General features: G+C 37.8%; 1 protein-coding gene across 2 annotated transcripts in view; it reads right to left on the reverse strand.

Moving 5' to 3' along the window:
* Positions 1-11,702: 11,702 nt before the first annotated feature.
* The window catches only part of scn1ba (sodium channel, voltage-gated, type I, beta a), a 32,574-nt gene continuing 25,387 nt past the window's right edge, over positions 11,703-18,889 (reverse strand). The window contains exons 4-6 of one of the 2 annotated variants that reach the window (XM_023294484.3): positions 17,649-17,790; positions 17,328-17,399; positions 11,703-15,877 (exon numbers count right to left, since the gene is read on the reverse strand). In XM_023294484.3, coding sequence (XP_023150252.2) covers positions 17,333-17,399; positions 17,649-17,790 — 209 coding nt within the window. In that variant the 3' untranslated portion in view covers positions 11,703-15,877; positions 17,328-17,332. The remainder of the gene's footprint in view (positions 15,878-17,327; positions 17,400-17,648; positions 17,791-18,889) is intronic. The other variant, XM_023294485.3, reaches the window with a different exon arrangement.

The raw sequence follows: 18,889 nt of genomic DNA on the forward strand, positions 1-18,889 counted from the left end.
AGAAATGTTTAGCTCCGGAGCTGCTGCTGTCCCCACCCACTTCAGGAAGAAGACTCTGCATCTCTAAATGACAGCAAAACAACAAACCACAGGACAGCTAACAAATACATGAATGAGTATGTGAGACCAGTATTTTATATGTTTTCCAACTTTCTCTCTTGAGTGTCATTTTAGATGGAAGAATCTGATCTGAGTCATTTAATATTTAGCATCTATTAGTATAGCTGTTACTGAGTCAAGTATTGTACACGAGCTGTAGTACCTGGTTGTTCCACCAGGTGAAGCTTTTTACGTTACTGTAGTAACCTGAGGAGGCAGTCACTCAGACTAGGGCAGTTCATGTTGGCAAGCACAAAGCATTGCGGAGGTTTAGCTAGCAACGGGCACCATGACAAAGACTTCTGTGGTAGTTAATGACCTCCAGCCAGCTCTAATGCTAAGAATGCTGGGATCAATGAGAACAGAGTCTATATAAATGTGAGGTGTGACAGCTGCTATTATAACCATAATCATGTGCTTCGGCTTTAAACAGCAATGGGGTAAACAATCACTGCGCTCTGTTTTTATTCTGAATTTTGACTGATAATTCTGTACTCAAATGTATAATATCTGTGTGACAGCTGATGTAAACAAAGTTTCTGTTTTTGCACAGGACGTCCCAACGATATCTTTTTCAGCACAGCCTTTGTTTTTAACTCCTGTGTTTCGTGGGTTTGTCAGACGACGTTATAAATATTTTTTAAGTGGCTTGGAAATGCCTCTGAAGTGATGGCTGGTTAACATCTAGTCTTAACGGCTGCGTTTCAGTCACTATTTTGTAGTCTTTCAACTGTCCGACAACCGAAACAGAAAAATCAGTTAACAAGAACAACTTTGTTGGAATTCGACTGTATTAAGGTCCAAAATATGTGATCAGAGAGAGTAGGAGATAAGCTAACACATGCAGACAGCAGCCAAGTTTAAGTTAAACTGCAGCACTGCAGGTGACATGACAACACAAACCCTACCAGTCGGTTATAATTGGTTAAATTAAAGTTTCTACCATCTCCTAAGTCCTAACTCCCTCAGTGTTAGAATTTTCACAAGCTTTGACCTGTGGGCATGGCATCAAAGCTAATGTTAGCCACATTAGCTTATAACAGTAATCCACTGGGTGTTTAGTTCCTCAGATGCTGGAAGTTCATGAGGACTGTTGTGTTCACCCTTGCAGCCAACAGAAGAACATTTGGTGAGCTTTGGCTGTGGCCACTGTTCCCTCTAAGCTGCGCAATTGCACACTGCTGACACGGTCTCCGCACACAGAAAATCTGTGCTGCGCACAAAAAAAAAAAAAAGTCCAACCTAAATTGTAAATAAAATAAACACGTAACAGTTTATTCTGTGCTATTTTTCAATGTGAGTCAGTGAGTGACCGGTGACTGGCTGCTGCAGCCAATGATGCGATTCACACACATATTTACCATAGACTGTATATAATGGTATTTACGCAGCTAATCAACGTCAGGCGTCCTTATGTGCAGCCACTGTTGTATAGCCTTTGGTATGAAAAAACGCCACCATATACATCGTGTATTGTACAAATAACAAGTCAAAGGAAAGAGACATACATTGTAGAATTCTAGTAATTGTGGGCTGACTGATTTACTGATTATCAGTATTTTATTTTTTACTGGTTTACAGTAATAAATACATTTAAAAACGGTGCTACTTTGGCTCTGAACCTTTATCTACCTGTGGTTGCTCTGTCTTCTGGAGTGATTTGATTGGTTATACGTAACGAATAAAACTCCTTTAACTTAACATCTGTAAACAAAACAAAAACGTATCAACAAAGTTTTCTGTTAGAGTTTGTGTTCTTCTAAGTTTAACTCAAGATTTTAAATACTTTCATTTACTGCAAATTAATATCTACTCCAAATGTCTCACTAATGATCATTATCAGCCTTAAAAACCCACAAAACACCCCTCTATACTCGACGACGCTTAGTACAGTCTGGTTCCCCCTTCTATAAATCTGCTTGGAATCTTCCACTTCCTGTTTGTCAAAGTGGCCTTCTACCTGGACAGGTTTTGTTGGAGCTCATGCAACAAACACTTTGGGTAACTGCACTTTAATATGGATGGATGACACTGAATTAGAGTCTGTTTTAATGAAACTGAGTTAAGATGTGTAGCTCTGTCATTAAATAGTAAATTATTTCTCAGAATTCACAGAGAAAAGTCTGAAATGTTTGCTAGATTAACGTCCCACATGTTCTTTGGCTCAGCTAAAGCTAACTCTCGCCAACTTCTGGATCTCTTGAGTTGCTTGTTAAAATATCTTGCTAGAGGTGCTGAAGCTCAGAAAGTCTGAGATGTTTGTTCAGAATAAGCTCATTCTCAAGTCTTATCTGAACTCTTTTGTTTGAACTTTCCCTAAACTTAGGAGTTAATGACAGAGCAGCACATCCAGACTCAGTCTCATTTATGTAGAGATTAAACTTCAGTGTCATTCATTGATGTTAAAGTGCAGTTTTTCAAATGTTTGTTGCACATGTTCCCGACCAAACCAGTCCAGGTGGAAGACGATGTGAAGAGAAAGCTCCAGAGGATGAATATCACACATTTACATTGGAAATTAATGTCCTTTAATTAGACATTGTCATGCAAATTTGGATTTCCCCTTAATGATGTTCAAATCTTTGTTGAGTGCTTTGTTGATGTTGGTTTCTAAATGTTTTTTGACACTCGGCCCCAAAGATTAAAACCTTCTACGGCTCACAAGCTGCAACAATTCACACATTATCAACTATCTTTCTGACTAAACTAAGATAAAAAGTGAAAAACTGCCTGATTCCTGCATCATGAATGTAAACCTTTTTGGTTGTTATGACCGTAAACAGAATATATTTGGGCTTGACATTTTATAAACCAAAACAAGAACTGAATTACTGGAGAAAACGATCAACAGATTAATGGAAAAAGAAAATGTGTTTTCTAACATATGGTTGAATTTCTCCAACATTACAAGATACATACAATTTTAATTAAATTTTATTTATATAATGCCAATTACAGGTCAAATTGTCTCAAGATGCTTTATTTTTATTTTTTTTGGTCATATTTAAAATATGACAAAGTAAGAAATTTAAACTTCTTGACTAATCCAATTTATTATTTAGTTTTTAAGAGACTAATTGACAATTCAAACTTTCTCCACTAAAACTAATAAACATGAGGTCAAATAGAAAGAACAGTTTTAAATACTGCAGTCCCACGACGACAAGAATAAAGTTTCTCAACAAAAACTAAATCTGCTGGTGGATTCCATGAAAGTCCCAATAAAGGATGATATGTGTGTGATACTAAAGGTTTGTGGTGCTAAAAATCTCAAAGTAAAGATATCAAGTTGAACATCTGGATGGAGGTTTATAAAAGTTGATGTCCCTTCATTTCTCTGGAGCGACTCCATGGATTTTATGGATAGTGGTTAAAGACCTGCTCTTCTAGTCATCTTCCTTCTAGTCGCTGTAAAAAGTCAGTCCATCCTGGCCGACTTCAACACCTCTTCATGACAACTTGTTCTGCCTCCGACCTCGTGGAAACTCCAGAAACTCGGGAAAACCTGTCGAGACTCGAAGAACTCGTGGAGACTCGAAGAACTCGTCGGGCGGGGGAAGTTGTGGTGGGCGGTGGGGGGAGGTGGGGGAGTAGAGGGGGGAGGCCGCCACCCACCTCCCCGCCTACTCTCCGCCCTGACTCCACCCAGACTCCACCCTGGCTCCACCCATGTGGTCACTTCAGGAACTACGATGTCAAAGGGACGACGAATTTATTTCTTTTTATCTGATCTGTAGCTCAGTGAGTTAAGGATTTGCCTATGGAGCTGCAGGTCGCTGGTTCAAGACCAGACACTTCTTAAATTTTATCAAAATCCTGACAAAGACAAAGAAAGAAAACTACCGGTGCTGGGTCTTGAACCCACAACCTTCCAGTTGGTAGTCCTCTTCTTATCCTCCTGAGCTACTCGCTCAGATACTAATTCTTCTTTTTTTTGCGCATTTATCATCTAATTTTTGTTGTTTTCGAGTTTTTTTTTTTAACTCGAGTCTCGACTCGACCGTTTTTCTCAGGAGGTGGGACTTCAGCCTTTGTGCTGGAGGGTTGAACCCTTAGTTCCAAGACTTTCCAAAGCCTCCACACCTCCCGAGTCCTCAGGACCTGAGCTTTCACACAGTCTGAGGGCTGAAATTTTCTAAGTCCCACAGTAGTTCTCTGTTAGTTTGAACCTTCAGACAGTCCAAGGACTGATATCCTCTAAGTTCCTGAGTACTTCTCTGTTAGTTTGAACCTTCAGACAGTCTGAGGGCTGAAGTTTTAAAAGTTTCTCAGTACTTCTCTGTTCGTTTGAACCTTTAGACAGTCTGAGGACTGAAATCTTAAAAGTTTCTCAGTACTTCTGTTAGTTTGAACCTTTAGACAGTCTGAGGACTGAAATTTTAAAAGTTTCTCAGTACTTCTCTGTTAGTTTGAACTTTCTGGTTAACAGAAGCCTTAAAACTTGTGACCATGAGTCTTGATTTTACATTTAGACCATCCATCTGAGTTCTTCTCAGACCTTCACCTGTGGATTTTTTAGAAATCCTCAACAAACTTTGATTCTCTTCACTGAACAGTAAAGTTTGTGGAGATCAGAAGGTAACATTAGCTTGATAAATGCCTTCATCTACTAGTAGACTTTATCTGGAAATCAGTTTTCTGAAATGAGTTCTTAGTAAATCTGTCCACAATCAAACCAAGAACATAGAAAGAGGAAATGTTTGAAGAAACAACTTGATGTTTTTGTTTCAGACTAGAAAACACTTTAAGAACTTTATCTGTTTTTGCTCTTTTTGATCGTTTTATTGTCTCTTCTGTTTAATTTGATCTTCTAAAGTCTAACTGGTGTCTTTTTAAATGTTTTGTCTTTAGTTTGATTCTTCTTAAATGTTTAGTTTTGCTCTTTTCTCACCTTTTATTCTTTTCTAATGTCTGATTTGATTTCCAAATGTTTTGTCTTTTTAATGTTTGTTTTTTCAAATGTTTTATCGGCTTGTTTGAATTTTTGTTTTTCTTTCCCAATATTTAATTTTTCGATTAAATCTTTAAGGTTTTTCTTTTTAAATGCTTTACCACCTTTTAATGTTTAATTTTCTTGTTAAATGCTTCATTGTATTTTCTGTTTAATTCCTAGTTAAAGTTTTATTGTCTTTAAGATTTAATTTTCTAATTAAACATTTAATTTTTTAATTAAATGTTTTGTCTTTTTAAAGGTTTAATAATCTAATTAAATGTTTTGTCTTTTTAAAGGTTTAATAATTAATTAAATGTTTTGTATTTTTTAAATGTTTAATATTCTTCTTGTTTAATACTATTTTTTAAATGTGTAATTTGTGAAAATATTTACTTTTTAATATTGTCATTTTAAAAATTTTGTTTAATTTCATAATGACATGTTTTGTATCTTGTCTAATTATCTAATTCAATATTTTGTCTGTTTAATATAGTTTAATTGTATTTAATGTTTATTTATATTAAACAGACAAAATATTGAATTAGATAATTAGACAAGATACAAAACATGTCATTATTAAATTAAACAAAATTTTTTAAAATGACAATATTAAAAATCACAGAGAAAATATTTTCACAAATTACACATTTAAAAAATACTTTTTAATAATAAAACTTCTTAACAGTTTTTTGGATTCATTTTTTTCCTTTGATTTAATTGCTTTTTTAAATGTAGTTTATTTCTTTAATCTTCTTTTTCTGTCAAGATTTTAACCCCAACCTTAAAAATTAAATAAACCCTTAAATCACAATGAAAATACTTTTGTTGTCACAATCATGAGTTAGTCGATTATTCAGTTTATCAATTCAACTTTATTTGTTTAGCACCTTTTACACAGATGACAAAACTAAACAAGCAAAGAGAAAAAAACTATGCTAAAACTATGACTAAAACTCAAAAACATTAAAAAAAAAAACAAACAAAAAAAAAATTTAACATGGTAATAAAATATGTTGTGTCCAGGGGATGGATGGAGTTTATTGAAGTCTTCTTGGGCTCACATGGTAAATCATTTAAAATATAAACTTGATATTCAGTCTAAGGAAACTGCAGAGCGACAGAAGAACCAACAATATCTCCTGTTTTCTCCTTTAATGAGTCGACTCTTCTTGTGCTTTCAGACCAAAGAACTACAAACTCTTCACAACCTGCTCAAACTCTTGGTACAGGACCTCACCACACGGGTCAAGAAGGTTTCCATCTCATTTCTACTCTGAAGCTCACCTTCTCCTGCTCCAACTGCTGACAAATGTTTCTGCTGCTCTAATGTCTGGTCTCCAGAACTTCCTAAAAACTCTCAAAGTCTCTTCTGCTGCAGGTTGCTTTGTAGAACTGTTGCAGAAAACCTCACTAAACCACATGGAGGGGCCTCAAGATAGTCGTCCAAATGAAACCATACAAAAACCAAACTAACACAACCCAAACGCTAAAGTCTCCTGCAGCCTACCAGAGAACCTCTGAGAACAGAGAATCAGGACAGGAACTCTTACCTTCTGGACAACCAACGTTGGTTCTCAAACAAGAATACAGAATGTGTCTGACCAAAAACCTCTGAAGACTCACTACAGCCAAGACAAAGACACAACCCAGCTGCACCAAATCCACTAATCACTGCACACATCAGCACCATGTGCTAACTGTGGCTAAAGAACCACATTTACCAAGACAACTATCCAGTACAAAGCCCTAAAACACACCAAGAAACACATTAAAGACGATTTTACTGCTGGAAGCTGCAAGCCAACACCTAAAGAACAAACTAAAGCAAAGGAGCCAAACCCGGTTCAGTGGTGAACAGAAGCAGAGGAAATGTTTGTCTGCAGCTAAATAAAGCAGGAAGCGACTGAGCTGCTCAGGTGTTCCTGATAACACCAAGCTGCTCAGGTGTTCCTGATAACACCAAGCAGCCACCTGGACAGCCAATAGGAACACAGCTTCCTGGAAGTCCAGAGGGCTGGGTTAGTGAAGGAAATTTAATTTAAAGTTGAAGCAGAAAGTTAACAAAGAAAGTTGAAAACCACCTTCTGATACCTGAAATCTCTGAGTTTTCACATAAAGAACACCTGAACATGTCAAACTGGTTCCATAGTAGAACCATCATTGTAAAAACGTCATAGTATGGTGTGTTGCTCAAAAAACATTAGGACCCAGCTGTCAGGGGACAAACATGTAAGAAACATGAGAACAGAGAGAACCCAACCAGTAGGTCACAGTTTATCATCCCCCAGTCATCTCCTGAAGTCCATATGGTGAGAGACATCAGTATCTGGTTGTTCATTTACCAGAGGATGCTTATAATCATGCTGATGTGGTCTGTACTCTACAGTATTTTAGTGACTCAATAAATGCCTAAGTTGTTTTTTTTAAAAATGCTTTTTAGTTTTTAATAAACATTTAATGGCCTATATGTAATCAATAAATGGCCTTTGCCTATCTTAAGAAAAATTCACTCAGAACTCTGATATGTTAACAGTACTAAATAATTCAATAAATACATGCATACACACAAAAATAAGTTAATACATTAACTGTGTTAAGATAAGATTTAGATTTTTAAAAAAGTTGTTTATGTTTTTGCAGAATCCAGTATTGCTCACTGGTTGGTCATTACATTTTATTAGTTTGATTTCACTGTTTAAAATGATGCCACCTCTTTTCAGACAGAACCTGTGATAATAAAACAATACAAAATTTTTAGTTCCGTGTTAATAAAGCACTTAAAGCTTTAAGTATGGCTAAATGCTTTTTTCAAAATTAAATATATCACTCCTTATGTGGTAGTGGCCCCAAGTTCAGTAAAGTTGGAAAGATATTCACAGATTCCGACTTCCAGCATCAATAACTCATTAGATATAGGTTGTCAAAACATAAACGGTGCCTCTTTCCCATTGTTGCAAGGCAGACAATGTGCTACAAGCCCAGTTTTATCAAAAGTAGCTGTCTTTCAAGCTACAGGAATAACATTGGTGTCTATGGAGTGAACAGGGTCCGTCTGCAATTTGCAAAACCGCTGCAACAGTAAAGAGAGACAAATATTCAATAACTTCACTCTAATAACTCTAATAACGTCACTAAAATCACTGCAGCCTTCAACTGGCTCCTGTTGACAAAGTGTTTTAACAGAAATGTAAATGCTGTAATTTGATTCTTTTAATGAACCATGTAACTTGAATGGATGTGATGCTGGTGTGACCACAGTGCACACGTCTGATGTTGCTCACAGTGGTCCAAGGGACGCTCAGGGAGTTTGTGTGTTTGCTCAGACTCATGAAAAATTACAGGGAACATTGGCTGTGGCTCAGACATTTTAGAGTTAACAGAAGCTGCTCAAGAAAGTAAATAAACCTGGAAGCTTTACAAAGCTGAACTGCTATTGGTTCCTCAGTTTCTACATAGAAGCTGAATAAAGTTCTTACTGGCTTGCAGAGCTGGGTAGGGGGGGATCCAAAACAAACATTTTCATATCTCAAAAACTTGTTTTTACGATTTAAAAAAAAAAAAAAAAAAAACACAGTAAAAATGGATGTCCACCATATGGGTCCTTTAAAAACCAACAGCTTAATCCTGGCCACCCTCACTCCTCACAGGTTTGAGGGCGGGCTGCTAAATTATTTCCTTAGAAAATGAACTCTTCTGTTTTGGGAGAAAATGGAGGTGAAGCAGGATGAGAAAGGACAGACGATGATGATCATGAGCTCGACCGTCGATCGTCATGCTGGTAAGTTACCTGCAATCTACCCTGAACTGCTGCTCTTTACCATAAATATACTGCAGTCCAACATATCAGTAGGTTAAAAGTAACAAAAACAAACCCATTCAACTCAGTTACCAATGAAAAGCAGAAGGAATGAACCCAATGGGAATATTCCTACAACACTGACTATCACCTACAAGTTCCAATAATGTTTGTAAGATAAATGTTGGAGTCTAATGTTCAAAGATTAAATAATGTTCCTATGAGGTTAAAAGTTACTGAAGAAGGCATAAACTGCAATGTTCAAAAAGAATAAATGATAACAAAGGAAGAATGTTCTCAAGATGTTACTGAGTTCCCCAATGACAGAACTTCTTTCATAAAACGTTCCTGTAATGTAATATATTAACGAAGGACGAATATTTTGCCTGCGGTGTTCTGAGGATGAGGAACATCCTTTAATAAAACATTACCACAATGTTACATCATTACATTCTCACTGCAACATTCAGAAAATAGTTTAAAAATACTATGGCACAGAGTGGGGTAAGATGAGCCACCGTTTGTTTCTAGAAAACCATGGAAGAAACTGCTCAAAAACGTTCATCATGCCTTCTTGTTGATGCTTTAGTTTCTGATTCTTTTGTTCAGACATTAGGTGAATGGATAGATGTTATTTACCTGCTTGACAGTTTCAGCGAACACTCTCGCCTTCCTCAGAAGCGTCTCACTGACAGCCTGTGACGTATCAGCCAGCAGATTTTGACAGCCAGCAGATTTTGACAGCCAGCAGATTTTGACAGCCGGCATTTTCGGCCCAGTAGAGTCACCAGATGCTCCGGACCAACCACGCCCATACCGTAATGGCATGTCGTGGTGAGCCCAACGGACCCGACCATCCCACCAGGCATGCCACATCCCCCACCGTCCTATTTCCTCTGAGTATGGTGTCCCAGGTGTGGGAGAGCATGAAGCCTCCCTCGTCCCTGTTCATGGCTCTCTCCTCCCGCCTCCTGATCTCCATCGCCTCCTTAATCCAGTGTTTCAGTTTGTTTTCTTCCATTCCGATGATTCTTGCCCCGTCCCAGTCCATAACATGATTGTTCCTTTTGCAGTGGTCAGATATTGCAGATTTGAGATTCTCCTGTAGTGCCTTTTCTTTCTGTGATCTTGTGAGTCGTGTTGCTGTTTCCTTTTCGCATTCCTTCTGATGTTCGTTTTTCCTTGTGTGAAATGTTCTCCCCGGTGTATGTGTTATTGCAAGAGTTGCATGGTATCTCGTAGATGACATTGCACTTATTGTTCTGCTCGATATTGTCTTTTGGGTGTACTAGTAGTTGTCTAAGTTTTATGTGTGGTTTTACGACGGTGCCTATGTTGTGTTTTTTCATGGTTCGTTGGATGGATATACGGTAATGCGACTATGGTTTTATTGTTGTCGTGTGTGTCTCGTGCCTGTTCGGTTTTTTGCTGTTTCTTTGCTTTCTGTTTGTTTTTTACCTGTTGTGTTCCTTTATTGACGGCCCACCTGGGGTACTGGCAGCTTGTTGAACGTGGTGCTCCTCCTGTCGTCTGTCCTGTTCTTCTGTGGTAATGGTGGTCCGTTCATGAGAGTTAGTGTGTTGTTGGTGGGATGGTCGGGTCCGTTGGGCTCACCACGACATGCCATTACGGTGTGGGCGTGGTTGGTCCGGCGCATCCGGTGACTCTACTGGGCCGAAAATGCCGGCTGTCAACACCTGCCGGCTGCACGTCACAGGCTGTCAGTGAGACGCTTCTGAAGAAGGAGAGAGTGTTCGCCCAAACTGTCAAGCAGGTAAATAACATCTATCCATTCACCTAATGTCTGAACAAAAGAATCAGAAACTAAAGCATGGAAGAAGCTGGTCATGTGACCAAATATTTTTGAAGAGGTATCCATCTTAGTGTCCCAGTGAAGAGAAGGAGCACTTGGAGGAAGAGGTGAGCACATGTTGGTTAACAGAACAGTTGTTTGCTGTTCAAAGTAAATTTTTCATGTTTACGGTTTTGAGTGTTGTGTCTGAATAGTTATTGAGACACCTGAAACTATTTCACACATGTGTTGGTGCATTGGTGAGCTACAATATGAGGCTAAAGTGTTAGCATGAAGTTAGCTCCAAACTGCCTGGTTGATGCACTTCAGTTAAAATGGTAGCAGTGGGGTTAGTTGAGCCATTGGTTCCCACCTACGATTATTGGAAAATAATTATACTACTGTAAATCTATAGCTATATGTTGAAAAGCAGCCCAGATTTCTAAAAATGACTGCAAAGTTTGTTCATTTTGAACATGATTTTGTTCTAAAATTTGTCATCTGTCGGCCTTATTGAAGGAAAATGGCCTTTAAAGTTGTACATTTTATCTTTAAATACAACTTTTAAGAGGTTATTTGGTATTGAGTTTATCTTGCTTTGATATAGCATGGTACAAATTTTCAATTTTACCCCAAAATATTTTCTCCAAAGGCTCAGTTGACCCTTGGCTGGGAGCAAGTTGAGACAAAAAAAACCACTTTCTTTTGGAAAGCCATATTTTCCAAACTGTTTATTTTAGATTCAAACCAATTATTCCCAGTGATGAACCAAATCCTGAAGTATATGTACATGTTTTATTTTTAGACATTGCTGTCAAGCCTCCACTGTAACGACACCTCAAGTAAAAACTGGTGCAACTTACCCCACTCTCCCCTAATGGTGTCTTCAGAGAACGTTATTCTACATTTAAGAGAACATCCTGGGAGCTTAAAAAATACCCCTTCCTGCTGAAAACATTACTAGAACTTTGCGGAACTTTCTCAGAACATTTTCAGAACAAAACTAATTCTAAACTCAATGATAAAATGTGAGTCAAAGCAGCTTTTTCATCTTGTTTTGAACAAACCAGCTGAACACGGAGGATTTTCTCAGTAGAACTTTATTTGTTTCTGTGTATCACGTTACTTTTGTTTTGGCAAGCAACATTTCCACACCTACACAGGACGTGAAAACTGCAGTTTTACTTGTTGCTGAAAGAAAACAACATGTGGGGCCAGCTTTCGGTTCACCGGTCAGTTCATCTGTGCAGGAAAAATAACTATTTGGAAGATGTGAAACTCTCAGGAAGCAGTGTGTGAACTTTTTAAAAAATCATTTTTTTTCTAAATGTTTAACCCTCGTGTTGTCCTGTAGGTCAAAATTGACCCGTTTTAAAGTATGAAAATGTGGGGGGAAAAAATATTTTCACAATGATTTTTTTCTAATGCCCACATTTTCAACATTTTTTGGTGGAAAAAAGAAATGTTAAAAATGTTTCTTAAGAACATTCACAAAAAATCCACCAAAATCCAGCAAACTTTGCTGGATTTTGGTAGATTTTTTTGTGAATGTTCTTAAAGAAAATATAAAGTTTCACTTTAGATATTTTTAGGATTTTTTGGAAGATTTTTACTAATTTTTTGAAAATATTTACAAGAATTTTCTTGCCAAATTTGGGGGATTATTATTTTTTTAAATAAAACTTTTAAGGGAAACTTTTAAGGAATTATTGGAATTTTCTTCCTGAAAGTTTTGCAAATTTTCAGAAATTTGGGGAATTGTTTTGCTGAATTTTTGGATTTTTTTCAGACAAGGAAACAATATTTTTTGGTGCCCGTAAACGAAGACAACAGGAGGGTTAACTTTTCTGTGTTTGTCCTGAAAAAAAGAGTCGTCAGAAAGCCTGCTGTTATTCTGTATTGGCTTGTGTTTGACTCTTTCTCACCTCAAAGCCTCAAAGTGCATCAAACTTGTACAAAAGAGATGAGCAGTAACGATGCTGGACGGCAGTGTTCAGCTGCCATCTGGTTTAGTGGAAAAAGAAGCAAGTACAGCTGCTTTTTCTGTTTTGTTTTTTTTTAAAGATTTGCTCCTTTTCCGTTTCAGTTTCCACTCGGGGAGGCACACCGGACAGGTTTGTGGTACGTTCGCCCACGGCAGTTAGATAATAGCATTTTGCCAAAGCCCTTAAGTTTCTACGAAGACACTAAGATGTGAACACGTGCGTCTGTGGAAACGTTTCCACGACGCTGTTTTGTTTCTCAGCACTGAGGCCTCTGAAGCACTAATTAGAATGAGCCTCATGTGTTGAGCAGTTCAGACAGTGCAGCAGTCTGCTGGAGAAAACCTTCATTTGACCTGAATAGTTTCATGAGCTCTCAGGATAAAGGAAAACACAGAAACAGCTCAGAATTTAACTTTAACCCTCTGAACACCATGCAACAGTTTTTGTGGGGATTTTTTTTGTTCAGTTTTTTTTGTTCCCACCTCATTGTTTCCTCGCTGTGGGCTCATTTGTCTCTGCAATATAGAGTCCTGCACTTTTATGAAGACATTACAACCATGACTGGAAGGAGAGAGAACTAAGAAATGTCCTTGTGGTCATTTTGTGTCTTTTCATGGTTGTTTTGCATCTGTTAACAGTCATTGTACATCTTTTTGTGGTCATTTTGTGTCTTTTTATGGTAGTTTTGCATCTGTTGGCGGTCATTCTACGTCTTTTTGTGGTCATTTTGTGTGTTTTTGAGATTGTGTTGCGTCTATTTGAGGTTTTTTGGTGCCTCCTTGTGGTCGTTGTGCGTCTGTTTATGGTCATTGTGTTTTTCTTTGTGGTCGTATTTGTGTCTCTTTGCGATTGTTTTGCATCTCTTTGGCGATTTTTGTGGGGATTTCTTGTTGCTCTGTGTGGTCATAGTGTGTCGCCTCATGGTTGTTTTGCACCTTTTTGTGGTCCAAATGTGTCTGTTTGTATTGTGTTGCATCTGTTTGTGTTCTTTTTTTTCTCCTTTTGTCATCGTTTTGCATCTCTTTGGCCATTTTGTGGGTGGTTTGTGCCTCTTTGTGGTCATAGTGTGTCGCTTTGTGGTTGTTTTGTGTGTTTTTTTGTATCTCTTTGTGGTCACGTGTCTCTGTGGTAGTTTTGCATCTGTTTGTGATCATGGTACATGTCTTTGTGGGGATTTTGTGTCTTTTTGGGATCGTGTTGCATCTGTTTGTGTTTCTTGTCTCCTTGCGGTTGTTGGGCGTCCGTTCATGGTCATTTTGTTACATTTTGTGATCGCTTTGAATCTCTTTGGTCATTTTGTGGAGTTTTTTTGTACATTTGTGGTCATGATGTGTCTTTTTGTGGTTGTTTTGCATCCATTTGTGGATTTTTTTTGTCTCCTTGCATTTGTTGTGTGTGTCTTTGTGGTCATTTTACATATCTTTGTGTTGGGTTTTTGTCTCCTTGCATTTGTTTTGTGTTTTTTTTTCTTTTTTGCATCTCTTTAACCATTTTGTGGGGGGTTTGTACCTCTGGGGTCATAGTGTGTCTCCTTGTGGTAGTTTTGCACATTTTTGTGGTTGTTTTGCATCTGTTTGCGGGTGGGTTTTTTTGCCTCCTTGTCATTGTTGCATGTTGCTTGGGTTATTTTACATCTCTGTGGTTTTATTTGTACCTCTTTGTGGTCATATTGTGTGACCTTGCGGTTGTGTTGTGTCTCTTTGTGGTTTTTTTTGTGTCTTTTTGTGGTAGTTTTGCATCTATTCATGGGATATTTTTATCTCCTTGTGGTCGTTTCTCTTTGTGGTTATACTGTGTCGTTTTGTGGTCATTTTCCACCTTAGTCTGAAACAGTTAGAGATAAATCCTTTAAAAAAAAAAAGTCGTTTCTTTGATTGTTTTACAAAAATTATTTTTTAAAATGTCCAACGTTTTTCCAAATGTCCACAGATGTTACCAACACTGGAAAAAATGGAGGCTCCACATACTATAGATATGTAACCAGTTACATTTTTAATTTGTCTCCTCTGCTATGAGTAAACACAGCCTGCAGTTCAGTTGAAAAGTCCCTGAATTTTTCTGACGTCACAGTTTAGTCAATAATAGCTTCCAGACTTTTTTGCTTTTGTTGTCTTTCTTTTTTTTTGTTTTTTACAGAAGCTGATTGGAGCAAATGATTTATTATTGGCAAGTGTTTAAATGAGACATTTCAGTAAAATATTACAATTTTAAGCTTAGATTTGGTTAATTGTTCGACAGAAATGCATGTCACAGATAAGTAGTGCAACAATGGTCAGAAATTGCAAATATGACAGTTTTTAAGGTTTCTAACTCTATTATACGGATCAGTTTTTATGCTGCTTTTCATGCATTTTGGGATTCAGAGGGTTAGCTTTAATATCTGACAGTAACTATCGAGTGCACCTCCCTTCATCTGGGTGCTGATGAAATCCTCCAGATGTGTGAAGATTCCTGTTGAGCCAATGATATGAATTCAGAAACTTTAATGATACCTCATTATTATGTCCTGGTTTAAAATCTGCTCTCTGATTCTGATTCTTTCGGCCGCTTCATCAGACCGATAAACGTGGACGATCTTTAAAAGTTAGCCTGTGACATGAACCTGGCATTTATTTATTTCTCCTGTCATTGTGAGTCAATTTGAGCCTCTTTCACACTGACTTGAATGAAAATCTGCAGAAAAAAATCCAAATGCAGATATTCTTTCAGTTTTTTTTTTAGCTTTTTAGCAATGAAACATCAAATATGAGAATGAGAATTTCAGCTGCTGTGTTTCCTCTGCAGGTTTTTTTGCGTTACATTACATCAACAAATATGCAGTGGGTATTTTGCTGTTAGTACTGATCTTTTGATTATCATGAAAATTGTTTTAATTTGCACCAAACGCACAGAGGGAACACAGGACTTCTGACGCCAGTACATGGTGTGTAGTGAAATGTGACAAAAATATGACAGAAGCGTGCTTTGTTTAGCATGCAAATATTGAATATACAGCCTCTAATATACTCTACATATGTTCAAAGATTATCTGTGCAGACGTATACAGCTATGTACAGTCCAGCTCTCCCCCCCCGTGTCCTGTTTGACCTCACTCATCCATCCTGCAGCGAGCTGCAGCTCAGTCCTCTACATCCTGAACAGAAACATCTTCCTCCTCTCTGGGCTTCATGTTTCCTTCTCATGGAGAGGATGGTGGGAGGTGAGTGACGGTGAGAGGGCGCTGAAGTGGAACTGGAACTCCTCAAGGAAGCCGCCTTGAACTCTTCCTTGACCTGAAGTAAAAAAAAAAAAATACAATAACAAAAAAAATGTTAGAATAATGTAGATTAGAACAATGTAGGCCGTAGACATAATCTAATCACAAAAAGAGAAGATGCAGAGAAAAAAGCCCATTTAATGTTAAACTAAGTGTCTGAAATCAGTCACTACACACTCTGTATTAGAATTCACCATTTTGTAATTCTGTCCGAATGTTAAGTTCCAATTGTTACAGCCTATATAGTGGACTCAAAGTATCCCACAATGCACCGTGAAAAGTCCAAGGAGAATGACGAGAGAGCCAGTTGAGTGTTGGTGGCATTTCCACAGATTTCTGATGGCTATTTTTATCGTGTTAATATGTATTTTATGGTGTTGTGGCGTATTTTCTACTGAATATATCTGTTTGTTTATTTATTTGGACGTCACAGGACACTGCATATTAATGAACATACAATCTCATAATAATTTACACAAGGTTGCAGTAAATACGCCGGATTTAGCATAAAGTTAAATTAGCTACAGAGACCAAAACCGTTTGTTTTCTTTGTTTGTTTGGGTTTTTTTTTTTGTACCAGGTTGTGAAAATGTTAATTTCTGCTGTTTTAACATGGAGGTCTGTGGGGATTGATTTGTTTTTGGAGTCTCAGGTGGACATTTAATGAACTGCAGTTATTAGGACTTGCGTAGTTTCTTCACTTTTTAGGCCAATTGTGGAAAAACTGTAATTAGATCACACTATTATTTAAAATTTTATTAATTAAAGCCAAAATGCACACACAAAAAATATGATTTCAGTTTCTCAATTATTTGCTTTTTTGGTCTTTTTTTTATATGAAAATGAATTCTTTGTATATTTGGGCTTTTTAAAGTTGTTTCCTTGTGTATTTGTGAACTAGAGAAAGGACTGAAACACAAAAACAATACTTCCTCCTATCCTCAGATTGACATTTGAGGAACTGCAATTTTAAGGACTTCCACACTGATTTCAGTTTTTGTCCCAGTAGTGAAAAACTGTAACTGAATCAAACAATTTTCTCAAATATTAGCTTTTTTTTGTCTTTTATGACATTAAACTGAATATTTCAATTGTTTGGGCTTTTGAATCCCATTATTTGTTTGTGTTTTTGACACTTCTGCATTGGCTTCATTGCTTGATTGGTTGTCTATAATTACAAATATAGGTTTTATGTAAAAAGTGCAATGAAATACTGGAAAGTCTCATTTATGCATTCCATGGCTAAAGTGAATGGTTACTTCACTATTATAAGATGTAATCAGGCCATTGTGATGATAAATCTTTTATGAAAGGATGCATTCAAAGAAAAAAAATCTAGTTTCTCCCTTTTGCGACGATGAAAATGAAACGAAAACAGCAGGTGAACACAAAATGTAAAGTCTGCTTGACACAAAAGAGAGAACAAAAGAATTCAAAGATCAAGATTAGTGAGAATCAAGACCTACCAGTGCTATTCTGCCGCTTGCACACCTGCACAATTATCTTTACTTTCCGATGCTATAGCTAAATACTCGGCCCTGGAGGAAAAGGAAAAGGGCAGAGAGGAGAGAAAGAGAGAATCAAACCAAGATATCAGTTCAGTGAGGAAAAAGGAAAATGCTATTTTGATGAGAACAGGTTGTGTCAGCACTTCCCAAACAGTGGTGGGAAGGAAAAACAAGAGCGAACACAGAAGGTGGGAAACAAGGACATTTGGACGACCCAGCAGGACCTGGAAACGAAGGCCGGTTGCCAGGGAGACGCCGGCTGCTCTGTGTTTTACTCACGCGCTCTCTCTCAGAGCTTCTTCTCCAGCCGCTGAAATCTTCCTGTAGCAGTAGATCATCTCAACAACCAGCCATAACTGCAGCCCAATGATGGAGACGTACATCATGACCTCCGACAAGATGGACGCCATCCCCCTGGTGACTGAGACAGAGAGGCAGGGAGGCTGAGATGAACGTTGTCTGTGCTCACGGAAAAACGGTTGGATTGAGTCTGTACCATGAACAGGCTGGCGGACACCCAGCACCTATATGTTCTGGACTTAAATTATTCATGACCTCCTGTCCTGAATTACAGAGACAGAACAACCTGAATCCTGCTGAACCTGTTTGATGTCAACCACGCTTCAGTGTTCTGCTGCAAAAGCCATGTGATAAAGATTATTGCCAAACTACCAATGGGACATCCAGGGAACCTTCTGGGAGGATTTAGGGAGCATTAACTGCACTTCCTTTGCAAATGTTTCCTAACTGTCATTTTGATTTGAAATTTTCTTCATCTGCACAGATAATTCGTTTTTGGGGAAAAAAAAATCTTCAGTCTTGAGATTTAAGGGATGTTTGTTGAACATTTGTGGAACGTTCTTGAGTGTTTCCCAGACCTGTAATTTTGAGGTTTAACATTGTACATTTGCAGAATGTTTCCCTACAGTCTTGAGGTTTCTGGGACATTTGTAAATCCTCTCCAACACCTACGGAGTTAAGGTTCACAGGAAAGTTGTGAGGCATCTGCAGTGTTTGGGTTTGTGGGACATTTGTGTAATGTTTCCTGAACCTTCAATGTTAAGGGTTTATGAGACATTTGTAGAATGTTTTCAGGACCTGCAGTCTTGATGTTAGCATAATGTTTGTGGAACCTTTCTTGAATCTACAATGTTGAGGTTTCTGGGCAGTTTGCTGAACCTTTACTGGACCTACACTTCTGAGGCTAGAGCAAAGTTTGAGTAACTTTATCTGGACCTACAGTCTTGAGTTACATGACACATTTGCAGAACGTTTCATGGAGCTATAGTCTAGAGGTTTGCAGAACCTTTCCTGGACCTACAGTCTTGAGGTTTGTGGGATAATTACAGAACATTTTGCTGACCTACAGTGTTGAGGCTTCACGGGACATTTGTGGGACTACAGTCTTGAGGTTTTTGTGATGTTTGTGGAACTTTTTTAGAACCTACAATCTTGAGGTTCAAGGGACATTTGCAGACCTACAATGTTGAGGTTTTGTGGACATTTGCAGAACCTTTCCC

This window comes from Amphiprion ocellaris, chromosome 9 (assembly GCF_022539595.1).
Source record: "Amphiprion ocellaris isolate individual 3 ecotype Okinawa chromosome 9, ASM2253959v1, whole genome shotgun sequence".
Classification (NCBI taxonomy): domain Eukaryota; kingdom Metazoa; phylum Chordata; class Actinopteri; family Pomacentridae; genus Amphiprion; species Amphiprion ocellaris.